Source organism: Eleutherodactylus coqui, chromosome 4, assembly GCF_035609145.1.
Source record: "Eleutherodactylus coqui strain aEleCoq1 chromosome 4, aEleCoq1.hap1, whole genome shotgun sequence".
NCBI classification, from domain to species: domain Eukaryota; kingdom Metazoa; phylum Chordata; class Amphibia; order Anura; family Eleutherodactylidae; genus Eleutherodactylus; species Eleutherodactylus coqui.
Genome location: NC_089840.1, coordinates 259276207 through 259294243, shown reverse-complemented (window position 1 = coordinate 259294243; position 18037 = coordinate 259276207). Strand labels below are relative to the sequence as shown.

Sequence of the window (18037 nt, the reverse complement as noted above, 5' to 3'; positions counted from 1 at the left end):
ACTAGAAATGAGCGAGCACCCAAATGCTCGGGTCCTCGTTAGCTCAACTCTATCAGTAACATATCTTGAGAGCAGCTCAGTCCAATTCAAGTGGGTAGGATTGATCTGCTATACCAAGACACGACCACTATACAATGTACGGCGCTGTGTCTGGTATGAACAGAAGCGGTCGTGACATTTGCCCGGGCATAGTGGCCAGTTCAAACATCTGATCGTTGCCGATCCTGGGCTGCAAACCCTAATCAATCCGATATTGATGACTCTTGGGATAGTTTATCAATATCCCAATCTCAGAAAACCCCTCTATTTTTCGATATGCCCTCTGTGAAGGATACTGCCCTTAGGCCTGTGTTGGGTTTAAGTGAAAACGGCATAATATAGCCCTAGGATGGAGCCGGTGCCTCTTCTGTACTTGCAGAGAATCTTCTCATCCAGCCACCGAGGCAAGAAAAAGATAAATGATATAATGAGTCAGAGGAGATAATCTAATCTTCATGGTCTAGTTAAATACGCAGCACCATGATCGCTAAAAAACAAACTACCTATCTTAAAGGATGAATGTTCCTGGGCCGAATTCAACCCAAAAAAATCCATTGCATCCTTCATCAAGCACTGGTCTTGTACCAGGCTGACAGAAATTTAATTCGAGCTGGCTCCTGAAAATAATTATTGTATTTTAAGAGTAGTAATCATTGGCTGGGACATGATTGAATGTGTCCATGGCTATTGACTTTTGCTATGATATATGGCTCGGTTTAGTCGATATTCCCATCGAAATTGTATAATTAATTATAAGTGGGGCTGTCAGGTCTGCAGGATGGAGTGCCCTGATGAGTATTTGGGAAGATTAAATTTTCCTTCGCTGCAGCGAGGCAAGACTTGGGAATTTTCTCCGCGCACTGCTTGTTGGATAAAGATGTTTTTCTGTGTGTTTAGCAACTGCTTGAGCTCAAGATGCATTGATTTTCTAGCCTCTATTTATTTCTATCTGTGCAGCGTCTCTTCACTAATAGCGGAATTTGTGCAGATGTGACAAGACCTGACAAATATTTATTATCCGCTAACTACTTTATCATTGTCCGTGGAGAGGGGTTTTTTTATTTTTTTTTATTTATATATTTATTTCGCTTCTCTTCTCTTTTCCCAGTGTAATTTAAGAGATAGATGTCCCTGATACATAAAATAGTTATCATACTTATAAGAAATCTATAATAGATCACGTTTTTTTTCTAAGAAGCTGAAATGCAATTTTCATTTTGAAAGGCTTCAGGCTTGTAGTTTTGATATCTGCAGCCGTACCCAGAGGAAGCGGCTTTGGGATAATGCATGTTTGATCAGCATTTTTTTTTTTTACCTGAAGACCTAAGGGTAAATATTATACCCTAACGTTATTAATATTTAATCTGCTAGTTTAGCAGTATTCTCCAATCACTCAAATGAGGTCCCAGCATCTCTTTGCGTGGTTTATCCTTTAATAAGATAACATTGTTGGATGGAAGAAGGGTCGTAGTTATAGATGAGCGAGTATACTCGCTAAAGGCAATTGATCGAGTACCTACCCGCTCGAGACGGAAGGTTCGGGTGCCGGCAGCGGGCACGGAGCTGCAGGGGAGAGCAGAGCGGAACGGAGGGGAGATCTCTCTCTCCCTCTCTCCCCCCCGCTCCCTCCTGTTGACAGCCGCTACTCACCGCTCCCCCGCGTCGGCACCCGAACCTTCTGTCTCGAGCGGGCAGGTACTCGCTAAAGGCAATGCTCGCTTGAGCAATTGCCTTTAGCGAGTATACTCGCTCATCTCTGGTCGTAGTATGTTATTTTGTACTTATAGTTCAGTGACGGTCTAAAAGAAAAACAGTCTTAATTGCCCCTAACAGCCAATCACAGTCCAGATTTCATTGTTCCTGAACCACAATATCAAGAGTGTACTAAGACTGATTTGAACCATGGAAAAACATCCAACAAAAGATCACAGCGGCAGGCCACGTGTAGTTGATCCTAGAGGCGAGCGGCAGGCCACGTGTAGTTGAACCTAGAGGCGAGCGGCAGGCCACGTGTAGTTGATCCTAGAGGCGAGCGGCAGGCCACGTGTAGTTGATCCTAGAGGCGAGCGGCAGGCCACGTGTAGTTGATCCTAGAGGCGAGCGGCAGGCCACGTGTAGTTGATCCTAGAGGCGAGCGGCAGGCCACGTGTAGTTGATCCTAGAGGCGAGCGGCAGGCCACGTGTAGTTGATCCTAGAGGCGAGCGGCAGGCCACGTGTAGTTGATCCTAGAGGCGAGCGGCAGGCCACGTGTAGTTGATCCTAGAGGCGAGCGGCAGGCCACGTGTAGTTGATCCTAGAGGCGAGCGGCAGGCCACGTGTAGTTGATCCTAGAGGCGAGCGACAGGCCACGTGTAGTTGATCCTAGAGGCGAGCGGCAGGCCACGTGTAGTTGATCCTAGAGGCGAGCGGCAGGCCACGTGTAGTTGATCCTAGAGGCGAGCGGCAGGCCACGTGTAGTTGATCCTAGAGGCGAGCGGCAGGCCACGTGTAGTTGATCCTAGAGGCGAGCGGCAGGCCACGTGTAGTTGATCCTAGAGGCGAGCGGCAGGCCACGCGTAGTTGATCCTAGAGGCGAGCGGCAGGCCACGCGTAGTTGATCCTAGAGGCGAGCGGCAGGCCACGCGTAGTTGATCCTAGAGGCGAGCGGCAGGCCACGCGTAGTTGATCCTAGAGGCGAGCGGCAGGCCACGCGTAGTTGATCCTAGAGGCGAGCAGCAGGCCACGAGCCCAGGAAAGATGTCAATGGACCACTGACACATGGCAGGTGGTGGTCTGGAGTAACGTGTCCCATCTCCTTCGGAACCATAAAGATGGCTGGGTCTATATCTGGTATAAACAGCATGAATCTGTATCCCATAGGTTCACCGTTGAGGTTCAACAGGCCAGTGGTGGTAGTGTCATGGTCTGTGGAGCGTTTTCCTGGTATGGGCTAGGACTATTGATTATCATACCACAATTCTTGAATGGTGAAGACTATGGGGGGTGGGGACCTGTTGGTTGGCCATCTGTATCCGTATCTTTAGGAAGTCTCTCCCAACCACAGCGCCATTTTTCAACAGGATGGCGCTCTGTGTCATTGAGCTCGAATCACTATAGAGTGGTTGGAGGAACGGGACAATCAATTCATCACACTGACTTTGCTGATAAACTCACCAGACTGTGAACCCATTGAACATGTTTGGGATATGCTGGAAATGGTTGTGACATCTGCTCCCACTTATCTGCAAAAATGTGCACCAACTGATGGAGCTGTTTCAGTGGGCATTGGTTGAGTATGGAGAATGTTCGCCACTTCGTGGATTCTGGAAGCTGCAATCGCCTAAAAATATGGACCAACCTGTTATTGAGCAGGTGTTCCTAATGCAGAGATCTTCCAATATATAAGATCTCTGTAAATGGGGGATGCAATAACTCCTGGTCATTTTCGGAACAGACTTGCTGGTGCATTGTCTTAGGGCTCAGGTCTTAAGCTACTTTTGCATGGAGTAATTATCATTTAGATAGTCAGTTTGTTGAGGTATCGTTCACACAGGAGATCTCCATGCAAATTCGTTCTCAAGTCATTTAAGTATGGACACCTGTAACTTTACACCAGATGACTTTTGGTCAACCAATGGCATTTTGTTTTTTTTTGATAAGCTGAAACTTAAAGAGCAGCGCCTAATCGCTCGTCACCCTGTCAGTGGCCCCAAGATAAAATACCATTCATCTACCTCCATCGTTTATTTTACAGTTGTTTCTGGGGAAAGCTTATTAAAGATGAGTGTGGACACCATAACTCTCAAGCTGGGTTCACACCAGCACTTTACCATCTCTGTCCTAGGAGCTAAACTGTAAAACTAAAAATGCTGGATCTGGTGCATCCTGGACTTGAATACCGCCGGATGGACCCTATACATCATCACTTAGGTTATTTCTACACTGGCCAACTTTCAGGCGCTTACAAACCCAACAGCCGCCCCAATGATCGCTCTTGTGCTTTCACACAGGAGCAATGATCGCTCACTGAATGGAGCCAGAGTGCGCTGGAGATCTCTTCCGGTTGCCCGCCTTCATCCGGAGTAAACAGACTATCATTCATAGATGAACAATTGCTTGATTTTCAGGTGAGCTACAAACCAAGCGGCTCGAACTAGTGAGCATATATTGCTCATTTGCCCTGTCGGACTCCATGTTTGCATGGGATGACAGTGAGTGCTCTTTTAAGTGATTTATTTGGACAACTATCGACCGTTTAAAAGATAGCCATAGTCTGTTGGGTTCTGGCATAACCTCCAGGATTTTACTTGACAAAAGTGTGCAGCATGCTGCGCTACTTTGTCCAAAATTCTATGTTTAAGGCTCTAAATGGAGCCTCCAACACAGATTTGAACCTGGCCTTATGTGTTCTCATTCATCTTTTCTAGAACACTGAATGAAAAATCTGCTTTATGTAAGTTTGCCATTCAGTACTTTGGAAGACTGAGTGGCAGAACTTAAAAAATCTACCTGGAGAATCAGTTGGAAGGTTTTCTATGACCATTATTTTATTTTATTTTTTTAAAGGGGTTGTCCCGCGGCAGCAAGTGGGTCTATACACTTCTGTATGGCCATAATAATGCACTTTGTAATATACATTGTGCATTAATTATGAGCCATACAGAAGTTATAAAAAGTTTTATACTTACCTGCTCCGTTGCTGGCGTCCTCGTCTCCATGGTGCCGACTAATTTTCGCCCTCCGATGGCCAAATTAGCCGCGCTTGCGCAGTCCGGGTCTTCTCCTGTTCTCTATGGGGCTCCGTGTAGCTCCGCCCCGTCACGTGCCGATTCCAGCCAATCAGGAGGCTGGAATCGGCAATGGACCGCACAGAAGAGCTGCGGTCCACGGAGGAAGAGGATCCCGGCGGCCATCTTCACCGGTAAGTATAGAAGTCACCGGAGCGCGGGGATTAAGGTAAGCGCTCCGGTAAGCTTTCTTTAGGTCCCTGCATCGGGGTTGTCTCGCGCCGAACGGGGGGGGGGGGGGTTGAAAAAAAAAAACAACCCGTTTCGGCGCGGGACAACCCCTTTAATTATTACGTATAAATCATTCAAATGAATAGCTAACCCGTTAATGCATGGGTTTGCCACTCTAATGGGTTGTTTTCCACTTTGGCAGCACATGTGAAATAGACTTAGTTATACTAATAGATCATAGACTGAACATGAGTCAAGTATGTGATGCAGCAGCAAAAAGGCAAACATAATTCTGGATGTATTAAGAGAAGCATAGAGTCTAGATCATGTGAGGTAATTATCCCCCTCTACTCTTCCTTAGTCAGACCTCATCTGGAATACTGTGTCCAGTTCTGGGCACCCCACTTTAAAAAAAGACATAGCCAATCTGGAGCAAGTTCAGAGAAGAGTTAACAAGATGGTGAGCGGTCTGCAAATCATGTCCTATGATGAACAGTTAAACCTGTGAATGTTTCTCTTGCAAAAAAGGTGGCTGAGAGGAGACTTAATAGCGGTCTACAAATATCTGAAGGGCTGTCACACTGCAGAGGGATCAGCCCTATTCTCATCTGCACTGGGAAAGACTAGAAGCAATGGGATGAAACTGAAAGGGAGGAGACACAGATTAGATATTAGACAGTGAGGGGGATGAATGAGTGGAACAGGTTACCACGGCAGGTGGTGAGTTCTCCTTCAATGGAAGTCTTCAAACAAAGGCTGGACAAATATCTCTCAGGGATGATTTAGTGTTCCTGCATTGAGCAGGGGGTTGGACTAGATGACCCTGGAGGTCCCTTCCAACTCTACCATTCTATGATTCTACACAGTCTGATGATTGAGCAAATGTTCTTGCCCGATCATTAGGGCGTGTAAATGTGCCAGTCATCAGCAGACACTTATTCATCGGCTGATTGTATCTTTTTTGTGTACGTTAAATTGCCCGTTCGGCGACTGTGCATGTAAACTGAAATATGTATCCAACCAATGATGACTCTATAGGGACGAACAATCCTATTATGATCAGTGATCCTCTGCCGTGTGAATGGCAGTAAGAAAGCACCGATCAACAGGTTGTGTCGATTGCTCCTCATTACAATGGGACAATTCTCAGGCCGCGTAAAAGGTCCCTTACTTTCCTTTTCTGCTCCGAGCAGTTCTGTGCTTGTAGTCATGAACCCTCTTCATGCAATACTATGGGCCACTGGATGAGGTATAACCATTCAGCAAGACTAGTGATCCACTGATTATTCAGTATCCGCATAGATTTTGCAGCACTAGTGGTCATGTTATAAGTTATGCATTGTAAGTTATGGAAAAGTCGTATTCCATTTACATTACTTCTTAAATCCTCTATATAGATGTAAAGTATACAACTGGAAGAGAAATGCATTTATCCAGTATATGTCACATAGTGTTTGCAAACGTAGAAGTTACTTATTGGCTTAATGTGGAGATGTATATACTAATTATCTGTGTGAGGCAGCCGTGCCATCCTTATTTATGCTGACAGCTCTCCGTACTGTACATTAAACAACATTGCTTGCAAGACTCTGCAGAAGGGTCAATTGAAGAACTGTCAGAGGGCAATTAGGAGCTTAGTTTGCTTGTCATGTTCTGCGAGAGCGGACTGATAGCTTTGTTCAGATCTGTGTTGTCAGATGGAGTGTAGCACATTTTAATAGCGAATTGCAGAGTCTGGTATTACTGATAAACAGCACTGCACCATGGTGACATTAAACAGATTGATACCAACAGTGTGAGCGAAGCAATTGTGTCTATTGACTCGGTAGGTCTTAGAATATTGCTTCTTATGCCCATCCGGATTAGACTATGAGATGTCGTTAATATCATAGTTACTGTAAATTTATTTTGGAAGACCTGACTTGCCTTTTCTTATCTCATTCTTTTATGTTCTTTAATCCTAACCATTTGCTTGAGAGAGACTCGGGACTCTGAAGGGAAAGAGTATGTGTATACAAGGGGTGGACAAAAATATGGAAACACTGTATGAAATGCATGGGATTTTAATTATTAGCATAGAGCTGCCCTTTTCACCCCCGCTTGACTGAGAGCTTTCCCGCCAAATTTGTGTTTACGTCACCTCTGAACTTATAATGTAATCTAGGAACCAGGTAACCTGTACTTTAAATTACCTACATTTAGGCCACCTTTACACAGGCGACAAAATCGCGTAATTTTCTCGCAATGCGACATCGCTACAAATCGCATGTATGTGAAGCCCATGCTTTCCAATGGGGGCTTTCACATTAGCAATGTTTTGTAGGCTGCTACATTGCGAGAATACAAAATCGTGGCATGCTCTATACAGCCGCGATTTGCAACGTTTTGTAGCCTTCTCTGCAGCTCCAGCACACTTTTATGTAGTCTTCAGTCAGCCCTTCCTGGATTGGAGGTTTAAAATCACCGCCTCCAGGAAGCACTGGCTGTGATTGGCTGTGCTGCAGCAGTCGAGAACCAATCAGAGGCAGCTCTCAATCAACCAATCACAGCCAGTGCTTTCTGGAGGCGGGGATTTTAAACCTCCAATCCAGGAAAGGCTGTCTGAAGAGAACAGAAAAGTGTTCCTGGGCTGCAGAGGAGACACACACCGGGGCTGGCAGGTTATGTTGTTTTTTCTTTTAAGCAGTTAGGGCTTATTTTCAGGGTAGGGCTTTTATTTCAATCCCAGCAAGAGAGTTTTACAAAGCCGCATGACTTTGTAGCGACACAAAATTGTGATATTGTAGTGAGAAAACGGAGCGATATCGTTGGGATTTTTCTTGCGGCGATATCGCGTCGCTTGTGTGAAACCGGCCTTAATGACATGAGCAAAGGTGATGATGGAAAAGTGCCATAGTCTTGCTTGCATATGTCATTTTTATTAGAACAGGACTGGGTCACACGGGCAGCGGAGAAATAGACCTTGTATATTATATACTGTATACGTGTTTCACTATATCATGGGAGAATGCTGGAATTTATTTGCCTTTTTGATTCAGTGCTTTGCTCCTTCTCTCATATTTATATACCTTTAAATGATGAGTAGTTTTAGATTATGTCTACATTCTCCGGTATATCTGAGATTTAGGATGTTTGTTAGGACTCCATAATTACCATAATTTGTAGTTTGCTGATTATTTGCAGCCACTGGCTTTTAACCAGCAGCAAAGGCAATGAAATTATACAGGGATAATTAAATTCTGAATGTTATGTAGAACGCTGCTAACAAATAAATGATGACTGAGATGATTTCCCTCTTGTCTTTTTACTTCCTGCAGCGAGCACCTGACTGCACAAACTTCTCCATGCCCCACATTACATGTCTCACTCGTGTGACTTCTGAATTTCATGTAAATAAGCTCATTATTCATTTCTAATGTAGCAGGCGCTTTGGCAGAAGTGATCCCAACTACAATTAGGACATCGAATGTTTCCAGATATTTGGATAATGTAATGCTTTTCCAGTTCTCTGCAACCTGGTATGAGCATAAAACTATCACCAATGGACACTGATGCAAATTTACTTCAATGGACGTTAAAAATAATGGTTGGGTTTCACCCTGCTGGATGGTCCACTGCATAGTGCGACTCTTAAAGGTGGTCGTCTCCTCACTACCTTAGACTTAAGTTGACAAAAGAACGCTACAAAAGGCTACAATTTCGGCATTATCCCATGAAAGCTTGAAAGTGTGCAAGTCTTATATAAATGTAGGTCGCCATGTGATCTTTTGCTTTTCCAGGCTACGCTTCCCAACTTCTTCATTCGTAAGTGACCTTGAGCAGGCGATGAAGGCATCATTGTTGGAAAGCATCAAGTCAGTGGCTAATATGTGTGGTGTCTTTCCATGTTTCAGATGCATATTGTGCAGTCAGGAACATGATGGTGTTCAAAAGTCATATCTTTGTCAGGTAGCTCATGTAGGGTGGTGTAGACATTGGAAAGCTTCCCGATACAACACTGGACATCTTGTTCGTCATTGGTGATTGTATTGCCTAAGTAGACAAACTGGTTGACCCATTGCAATCGCTGTTGTTGGTTGACCATGACTGAGGTATTTGGTGGCGCATCCAACTCGCAGTTGATTTGTAAACCAAACATTGCTGCTTCTTGTTCCAGAGCTGATGACGTTATTGGAGTGTTTGGATGATCTAGTTTTACTTGTACCGTCGCTTCCTAAAGTCCAAGTCATTGAACCATTCTAGCAGGTTACTTTCCATAAACCAACTATATTCTTTCTGATTGCTCGCTTCACGATGTGGTCAAGCACTAGGACCTTGTCAGGCTACTGTGTCGATGTTGAAGAAATCCGTAGCTCCCATATTTACCTCCAACATGATGGCTGTCCCAGTGATCAGCTTATTGCAAGTGAGGAATTTGCGGTCTGCTGTTCGTTCTCTCTGCAGCGACCAGTACGGGTCAAATGTAGTGCTTGCATACAGCCATTCAAACAAATGTCGGCCAATGTACTAGGGTCCCTCAGAATGCTTGCTTGTTAGTAGCTCTCTGCTCTGAGGGAGATCCAGAACAGAGGGCTCCTCCCTGTAAGACATCCATATGTCTTAATGGGGAACCCTTTCATCACATCTATGTATATATACCACTAGTAGCTTTTTATGCCATCATGTAGTCTACTAGTCCACAAAGACATGCTGTCCGAACCCACAGGTCTGTCCGCTATGTTTAGCATGGGAAACTAGTTCTAACATAAAATGTTTCAAGAACTGTTCCTTTTTTTTGTTCGTTCAGTGCATTCCATTGCAAAAATCTTTATTTTTAGTGTTTCCTGAGCAGTATTTAAATGGCCACCAAACTGTCCAATGGGCAGTTCCTCATCTGAAGTTATCCAGGCTTTCTCCGCATCCATACTGATAATTGATGTCTCCATCTTAGGCTGGAGATGCAGAGTGTCCGTGCTGGTGCCACTCTTCTAGCTTTGGCGCACGTGCGTAACATCATTGAGGCTATGCGGAAACGAATGGACGTAGTTACACATGCGCTGAAGCAGAAAGAAAGGCACACAGCATCTCCAGACTGAGATGGAGACATCAATATCTGTGTGGAGGGGGGGGAATGAGTTTAGAGAAACTTGGACCAATATTACACTTGTAAACCAGTGATTTTTTTTTCTCCTGTGATTGTGAGAAAAACGCATCGCTGCACATATTTCACGCTAGTGTAAATCCCATTTCAATAGTAAAAAAAAATCGTATCGCGCTCACATGAATTTCGCATCTACATGTGAGTGTGTTGCAGTTTTTTTCCTCCCTTAAAAACTAATGGACAGTTTCTGAACACAATCGCCCAAAAATAGGTCATGCTGTGACTTCTCTATCGTAGGCCATCGGTCCAACAGAAAATCGCGCATGTAAATGGTAAAATTGAAATTAATGTTATTTCCACACACGAGCTCCGCCCATATCGCTATTGGACGGAACTTGTGAGTGAAACTCGCCCGTGTAAATACAGCCTTATGCTGTCCTTGTGTGCGCTGGCCCATTACAGTCAGCCTTATGCTGTCCTTGTGTGCGCTGGCCCATTACAGTCAGCCTTATGCTGTCCTTGTGTGCGCTGGCCCATAACAGTCAGCCTTATGCTGTCCTTGTGTGCGCTGGCCCATAACAGTCAGCCTTATGCTGTCCTTGTGTGCGCTGGCCCATAACAGTCAGCCTTATGCTGTCCTTGTGTGCGCTGGCCCATAACAGTCAGCCTTATGCTGTCCTTGTGTGCGCTGGCCCATAACAGTCAGCCTTATGCTGTCCTTGTGTGCGCTGGCCCATAACAGTCAGCCTTATGCTGTCCTTGTGTGCGCTGGCCCATAACAGTCAGCCTTATGCTGTCCTTGTGTGCGCTGGCCCATTACAGTCAGCCTTATGCTGTCCTTGTGTGCGCTGGCCCATTACAGTCAGCCTTATGCTGTCCTTGTGTGCGCTGGCCCATTACAGTCAGCCTTATGCTGTCCTTGTGTGCGCTGGCCCATTACAGTCAGCCTTATGCTGTCCTTGTGTGCGCTGGCCCATTACAGTCAGCCTTATGCTGTCCTTGTGTGCGCTGGCCCATTACACTTAATAGGGCTATTCAGAAATGTATTGTTTTTTACATAGACCAATGGTTTTCTATTCTGGTCCAATTTCTCAAATGATAGTCTGCCGTTTGAAAGTTAAGGCAGCAGTATGCAGTCCTAAGCTTTCTCATGACCTGAAGATTGTAGGTTCAATCCCCGCATGGTTCAGGTAGCCAACTCAAGGTTGACTCAGCCTTCCATCCTTCCGAGGTCAGTAAAGTGAGTACCCCGCTTGCTGGGGGGTAATAAATAAAATTACCTGGAAGCACTACAGAACAAGTTGGCACTATACAAGTAAGATGATTTATTTTATTTATTCACAAATCATTGGGTGCACATAAAAAAACCAATGCTACAGATGCTCCATTTTTCACAGATCATTGCTAAGCAGTGCTTTTCAAAAAAGTTTGTTTTTTGCATGCCCAAAAAAAAATGACACATGTAAGTGGGGGAAAAAATAAACTGTCAAACAAGTGATAACAAAAAGGACCTACAGCACACACACATTACAACCGAAACCGGACACATTTGTAAGACCTAATTTGGATGAGAAGAACTAATACCTAATTTTGGAGTAGGGCTTATATTTCAAGCATCCTCAAAAAGCCTGAAAAATCATTTTGCATCCTCAAAAATTCTGGAAAATCATGCTATGTCTTATTTTCAGGGTATATCTTATTTTCAGGAAAACAGGGTAGTAAGCTGCAAAAATGGGCACAACTGCTCTAATATGTACCAATCTGTGCCTGGTAAACAATGAGGTGGTCGCAGCCCCTCAATCATCTGATCGGTGTGGTTGTTGGGATCAATATCAAAGTCTTAGAAAACCCCGTTGACTAACTTTAAAATACCAAACTGTTTTATAATGTGCTTGGAATCGGTCTTCTTGGTAATTTTTGCCACGATGCAAGATGGGGAAGTTCCGCTCTTCTGAGCAACAACCTCTACTATATATTGCAGCACTGAGCGCCTGAATAGAATGTATCGTAATAAGCTACATCTGAATAAAAATGACCGCTAAATGAGGAACGCGTGGATGACTTCTGCTCCATTAACTTGGATGCATTTTGTATCAGACTGTGAACGAGCGTTATATTGCCGATCACTTCTCCCACGTGCTTGCGGCGTTATTAGATGCTTATTTAATATTCCCTAGGAATCACACGTGAATGCCCCTTAGTTTTGTTTTCTTCCCCTTGCTTTGGATCCTAAACTTCATTTCCCTTGCACAGCTGTGAATTCCCCAGTGTGTGCTGGCGATGGATTTGACAAATGCTGCTAATATCACCTCTTGATCTAACAATGCTCTGAGTTTGGTCCGCGGGTCTTGATGAGTAATTGCTGTTGTTCTACTCCAATGACTGAATTAAGTTGGCCTGTTATAAAGGGTTCATACTACAGTGATTTCAGTCGAGGCGGCTCATGGCCGTGTCCCTGTGGACAGTGACCTTTTGCAGGGTATCTTTCTACTTCCAGATAAAACGGCCTAAATTGTTTTCTATTGACTGAGGCGTCTTACTTTATCTGTTAAAGGTACCGCACGTGGCACCGGCAGAGAATTCACACCATAGTCCTTTACTTGTGGTTGAAGACCCGATTCCTTCTATTCATATTAATAACCCCATGTGCATATCAAATTAAAGGGCAAGAAGGGCAAGTTTGCCCCTAAGGAGAGCACCTAGTAGGCGTGTGAGGAGACTTTTTTTATAAGGCCATCCATGCTCCATGCTGCAAATGGCAAGATGGCACAATACCTCTGTAGTGCCACCTATTGGAAGACAGCATTCCTGCAAGTCATAGTCAGACTTTTTAAACAAGCCTTATAACAATGACTGGGAATTGTATGCCAAAAGTCAGAATAACCATACACGGACAGCTGTTTTGAGGTGATTGCCCCTCATCAGTGTGCAGTAGGTTTCTTCCCTGGCTAGTGAAAACCTATAAATGTGGGTCAGGAGAGGTATCCTCTCTCCTTAAGGAGAACGCCTAGAAGGTGTGTGAGGAGACTTACAATTCCCGGTCATTGTTATAAGGCTTGTTTCAAAAACTCTGACATTGACTTGCAGGAACACTGCCTTCCAATCGGTGATGCTGAAGAGGTAGGCCGCATCATCCGGGACTGCCAGCACGTCACGTGCTATACTGCGCATGCGCGCTGTCCCGCCGGGCAGGACGCGTACAGCGGATCCGGAGTGGTGCGTATGGGGGTTTTGGGGGGAGCCGTGGCGGACTCCACTGCAGTATTTCGCTGGCGGAGTCAGTCACGGCCGAGGGCATAAAGCCTTAAAGTCTGACCTTGACTTGCAGGAATGCTCCCTTCCAATAGGTGGCGCTTCAGAGGTATTGTTTTATCTTCCTATTATCAAATTAAAGGCATGGTTTCTTATTGTGAACCATTTTTCATCTTACTTTACTTTTCTGCAAGCACCCTCATACACATGATCGCTTGGATTGGTTGATGTTCATTTGTGCTACAAGGGGATAATGGAAAAAGCTGCAGCCAGACACCTCCAACAATGGCTTATCTCTAGGGAGCAAAGATACCTCTACATGTGACGACCGTCGCAGCCAACTGCCATCCCAGCAACCATGCCGCTGGTGCTTTCACACAAGCTATAGACATTCAGTGAATGGATGCAGAGCGTGTTGGAGATCTCTTCCATGCCATGCGGTTTCATTCAGTGCAAACATACAGTCGTTTACATGGGGGCATTTAAACAATCCCTATCCATGTGCCCTCTGTGGATGATATGTAGGGTAGTCTCCCACACAGGTCCCCCTTTAATAACCAGAACAGAGAGCCACTGCAAGGAGACCTGTCTAATACTGTTGCAAGAGAAATAAAGATTCCCTTCCCCTGTAGTTAAGAGTTGTCTAGATTTAAACTATGGGTGGCCTACACTCAGGACAGGCCATCAATAGAAGAGCAACAGGTGCCCACTAGTCTGCTGATTAGCTGCTCACTGGGCCTGTGCATTGAGCGAATTTCCACAGAGGCCAGGCTTGGTAAAACGGGCACAATTCCGATTGAAGTGAACGTCAAATGTGCCTGTAATACCAAGCCTGGCCACTGCAGTGGGAACGGAGCTGTCTGCTTCCTACAGAATTCGGCTTCGGTCAGAAGGGCAATAAACTAGTGACCAGCTGAGCAACAGTAGTCCTGGGTGACAGACCCCCCACTGATCTACTATTGAAGGCTAATCCTGACATTAGGCCATCCATAGTTTCAAGCTGGTCGCTGGAGGATTTCTTTTATGGTAAGAGGTTGTCTAAACTGTACAATCCCTTTTAATTCTACTTGCAAAATGGTGGAATGCACTGTCGTAATAACATTAATAGCAACATAAGTTTTTAGAAAAAGCTAACTTATCTAATTGACCCTGCTATGGTAAGTAGGCCAGGAGATGAGCCACCGGCTATGATCATCTTTACAAATGTTCTGTGCTGCCAACGATCCGACTATGATTGTATGCTTGAGGAAATGTCTCAAGCATACAATTAGTTTATAGTTCATGCACGGCCCAACTGCATGAACTATAAACTAACTCATAGTTACAATAATGCTGAATACCAGGTACAACTAATAGAGCAGATAGCAACAAGTCTCTAATGCAAGTCAGCGTATGTCCAGGTAAACTTTCTTCAAACTTGAGATGGCCAAAGCGTGGCTGCCTATATGTGATCACCAAGGCAGGTGGGTTGGGTAGCATTTTTCTCTTATAATTAATGTGTACAAACAGCTACTAATTGCACGTCTCTGGAATGATTAATGAGTAGGCAAGGGGCAAAAAAGGACCAAATGTAATTTCCTCCAGAACATCTACCACCCATACAATGGTATCGGCACAGCTGTGAGATGGGACATGATTAATGAATGCTGGGTAAACGCTGAGCCGCGAAGGATGACGACAATGGTGAGGGGTAGCAAGTAGTGTAGGATGAAGTATGAGCATCACTCTATGGGGGTCTCGTAATGCTGGCTTACTAGGACCAAGATCCTCCTAACTTGAGATGGTTGGCTATCCGTTGTTCTTGGTCTCATTAGTGAGAGAAATTAGCATTTTCTTCAGTGATTAGGCCTCTTTCACACAAGCGTATGGTCACTGCAGTACCAATCTCCCATACGCTTTAACTGTACCGCTCGCAAAAAAAAATAGCGGCATGTACTATCTTGTTACATATTATAATTGCATAAACACCAAGATGGTGTATGGGGATTGTCGGCGCGCAGCGAGTACGCGTCATTGTGTACTTGCTACGTACGCGCGCTCAGCTCATTACGCCCGGGCGGGAGAGGCTTATCAAGTTCATCGAAAATTTAGTGAATAAACTGATTTTGGCCCCACAGGGTGCACAATATTACGTTTATTAATTTTCCACTATATTCGTTTTACTAATTTATTGAGGCTTTCTAAGTTGTTGGCAACTTAGGCCACTCGTACGCATTTACTGCGTTTTTCAGCTGCATTGACGTGTGTTTTTGACAGCGTTTTCAGCACAGTTAACACAGCCAGACAAGCTGATAATGCCAGAACGGAAAACACACAGTAACCACACTCTACCGCATGTTCAGCAGCGCTGAAAACGCACCCCATTTGTTTTAATGGGCGGAAACGTAGGAAAATAGGACAGCGCTTGAAAAGCGCAGAGTTAAAAACCCTGCGTTTTAGCATATATCTGAGAAGCCCCATTGAAATGAATGTAGCATTTGGCAGAGTTTAGGGCTGCGCTGGAAGAAACACGTGCAATAGCGGTATAACGCTCCCATCGATTTCAATGGGGCCTTGCAGACATGCGCTCGTTCGCAGCACTGGAAAGCGCTTTCCAGTGTCGCAATTTTTAAGCGTCGTTTGCTCTATTTTTTTCGCATACGGTGCAACTTATCACCCGTGAAAACGACGGGGTGCGCCAAATCGCAGTTTTATCACTGGCGTTGCTGTACACAAGCTATACTACTCCTTGTACGATAGGAACTTTTTCCCCTTAGGCTAGCAGCACTCTGCCCCATCATAGCATTGGAGGCTTTTTTTTCCCCCTCAAGTCTGCTAGTTCACGTGAAAAAACCCCATGACATATCCTATTTCTATCCGTTTCATAGCCAAGAAAGCAGTACATGTAATTAGAGATGAGGGAGCACGCTCTGTAAGGGCAGTACTCGAACAAGCATCGCTCTTCTCGAGTAACTGCCTTCTCGTCCGAGCAGGCTCGAGGGGGCGGCGGGGAAAAGCGGAGGGGAGCCGGTGGGAGAGTAAGAGAGATCTCTCTCTCCCCCCCCCCCCCCTTACCGAGTGTGCTCGCTCATCTCTACATGTAATGCCTGTGAATGTGACTTGTCCATATTTATCGGACATCACGTAGACAGATGCCCAGAGCTGTCCAATGCAAGTTGCACCCAAGTGCCAGCAGCCTTAAAAGAACCCTTTAATGATGCAGCCACTGCCTCAACAGGCAGGACGGGATCCGGGAACCAGCGCTCTAAAGTGGAGTACAAGTCACAGATGTGGGATCCGCATCTCTTAGACATTTTACGGTGTATGCAATAAATATCTATGGTGGGAATACCTCTGTAAAGGAAAAGTGTGTGTGTGTGTTTAAAAAAAATAAATAAAAAAATTTCCATAGTATAGCTAACTAGAATGGGGGGGGGGGGCTATTGCAATATATGAACTTACGCCTTGTTAATTTTCTTGGAAGGTTTTTGTTCTTCCAATTTGCATTGAAAATCATTGTGTTGTAGCATCCTCAGGGTACTTTCACACGGGGTGGAATTATTCCACATACTGTACCCAAATCTGTAGCTTATTCGGCACCAAAACCTACAGATTTATGCCAATTCTGCATCAAAATCTGCATGGAGACGTGTGAATTTTTGGTGCAGAATAATTCCGCCTGTGATGCCGCCCTGTAGGTACCCATACACACTGCAATCAAACGGTCATCTAACTAAAAGCTGTTCCCCCAGATTCCCACATACACATGAACATTCGGGTCAGCCAAGTTTGTTGAGGGAGGTAAGTCGCAGCCAGACAGCTCTAGCAGGAGTTTATCTCCCTGGGAACAAAAGGAGCAGGCTTTAAAAACTCTACATGCCCTATCCTACTTTCCACCGGAAGGTTAAGCAGCCCCCATGTACAATTAGTGTCATCTGGCCCCCCCATTATTGGCGGTTTGGATGGTTAAACACTATATGGCGGCCTAAAACCTACAGTATTAAATATCTAAGTAGGCATGATACCGGAAGGACATGGATGCATGTGTAATACACTGTGTATCCTGCAGAAGGGACCCGTGGGATACTTGAATAAACCCTCTGACATAAGCTGATTGATATCTGAGGCTCCCGATAACGAACTGCTGCGAGATGAATGTCTAATTATGGCTGGTATGAATCTAATCGCATGAGTCTGTGGGTGTCAAAAATGGACACAAAGTTGGATATCGTTGTTTTCATCATTCTGTATTCTTCATTTGTCTTTCAGCTTTTAGAATTTGACAAGGAGTTATCAGTCTTTAAAGACAGACTGTACGAACTGGACATCACTTTTCCTCCCAGGTAAGGAAGAACTCAAACACTTGTAATGCCGTCGTATCGAGTCCTGATGTCAATGTGTAGGGAGAATTACAATAGCAGTGAGCGGATGCTTTATGTCCGTCATGAATTAAATTACATTGAATCTCCCTCCTTTTCATTGTAACAGTTTAAAGCACAGTACTGTATAAGACAAAGCTGCTGAAGAACCTCTTTTTAATGAGAAATTTCTGTTGGTGACTAATCAGAAAAATAGCTTTCCTCTTCACACCAAAACATGGTGAGCGTACATACTGAGTAGTAGTAGTGGGTACTGCTGTTCCTTGTCGACACCGGAAGCTAGGGGTGTGACAGCACTTAGCAGGAGGGAATGCCCCTATCAGGTCCCTAGCTTCCGATTGGGTAGCACTGCGGCAGGGAGGACACTGCT

General features: G+C 44.9%; 1 protein-coding gene across 4 annotated transcripts in view; it reads left to right on the top strand.

Moving 5' to 3' along the window:
• Positions 1–18037, top strand: part of INPP5A (inositol polyphosphate-5-phosphatase A) — a 401166-nt gene that overhangs the window by 345047 nt on the left and 38082 nt on the right. For all 4 annotated transcript variants that reach the window (XM_066601181.1, XM_066601184.1, XM_066601183.1 and 1 more), the window contains exon 12: positions 17558–17631. In XM_066601181.1, the coding sequence (XP_066457278.1) occupies positions 17558–17631 (74 nt within the window). The remainder of the gene's footprint in view (positions 1–17557; positions 17632–18037) is intronic.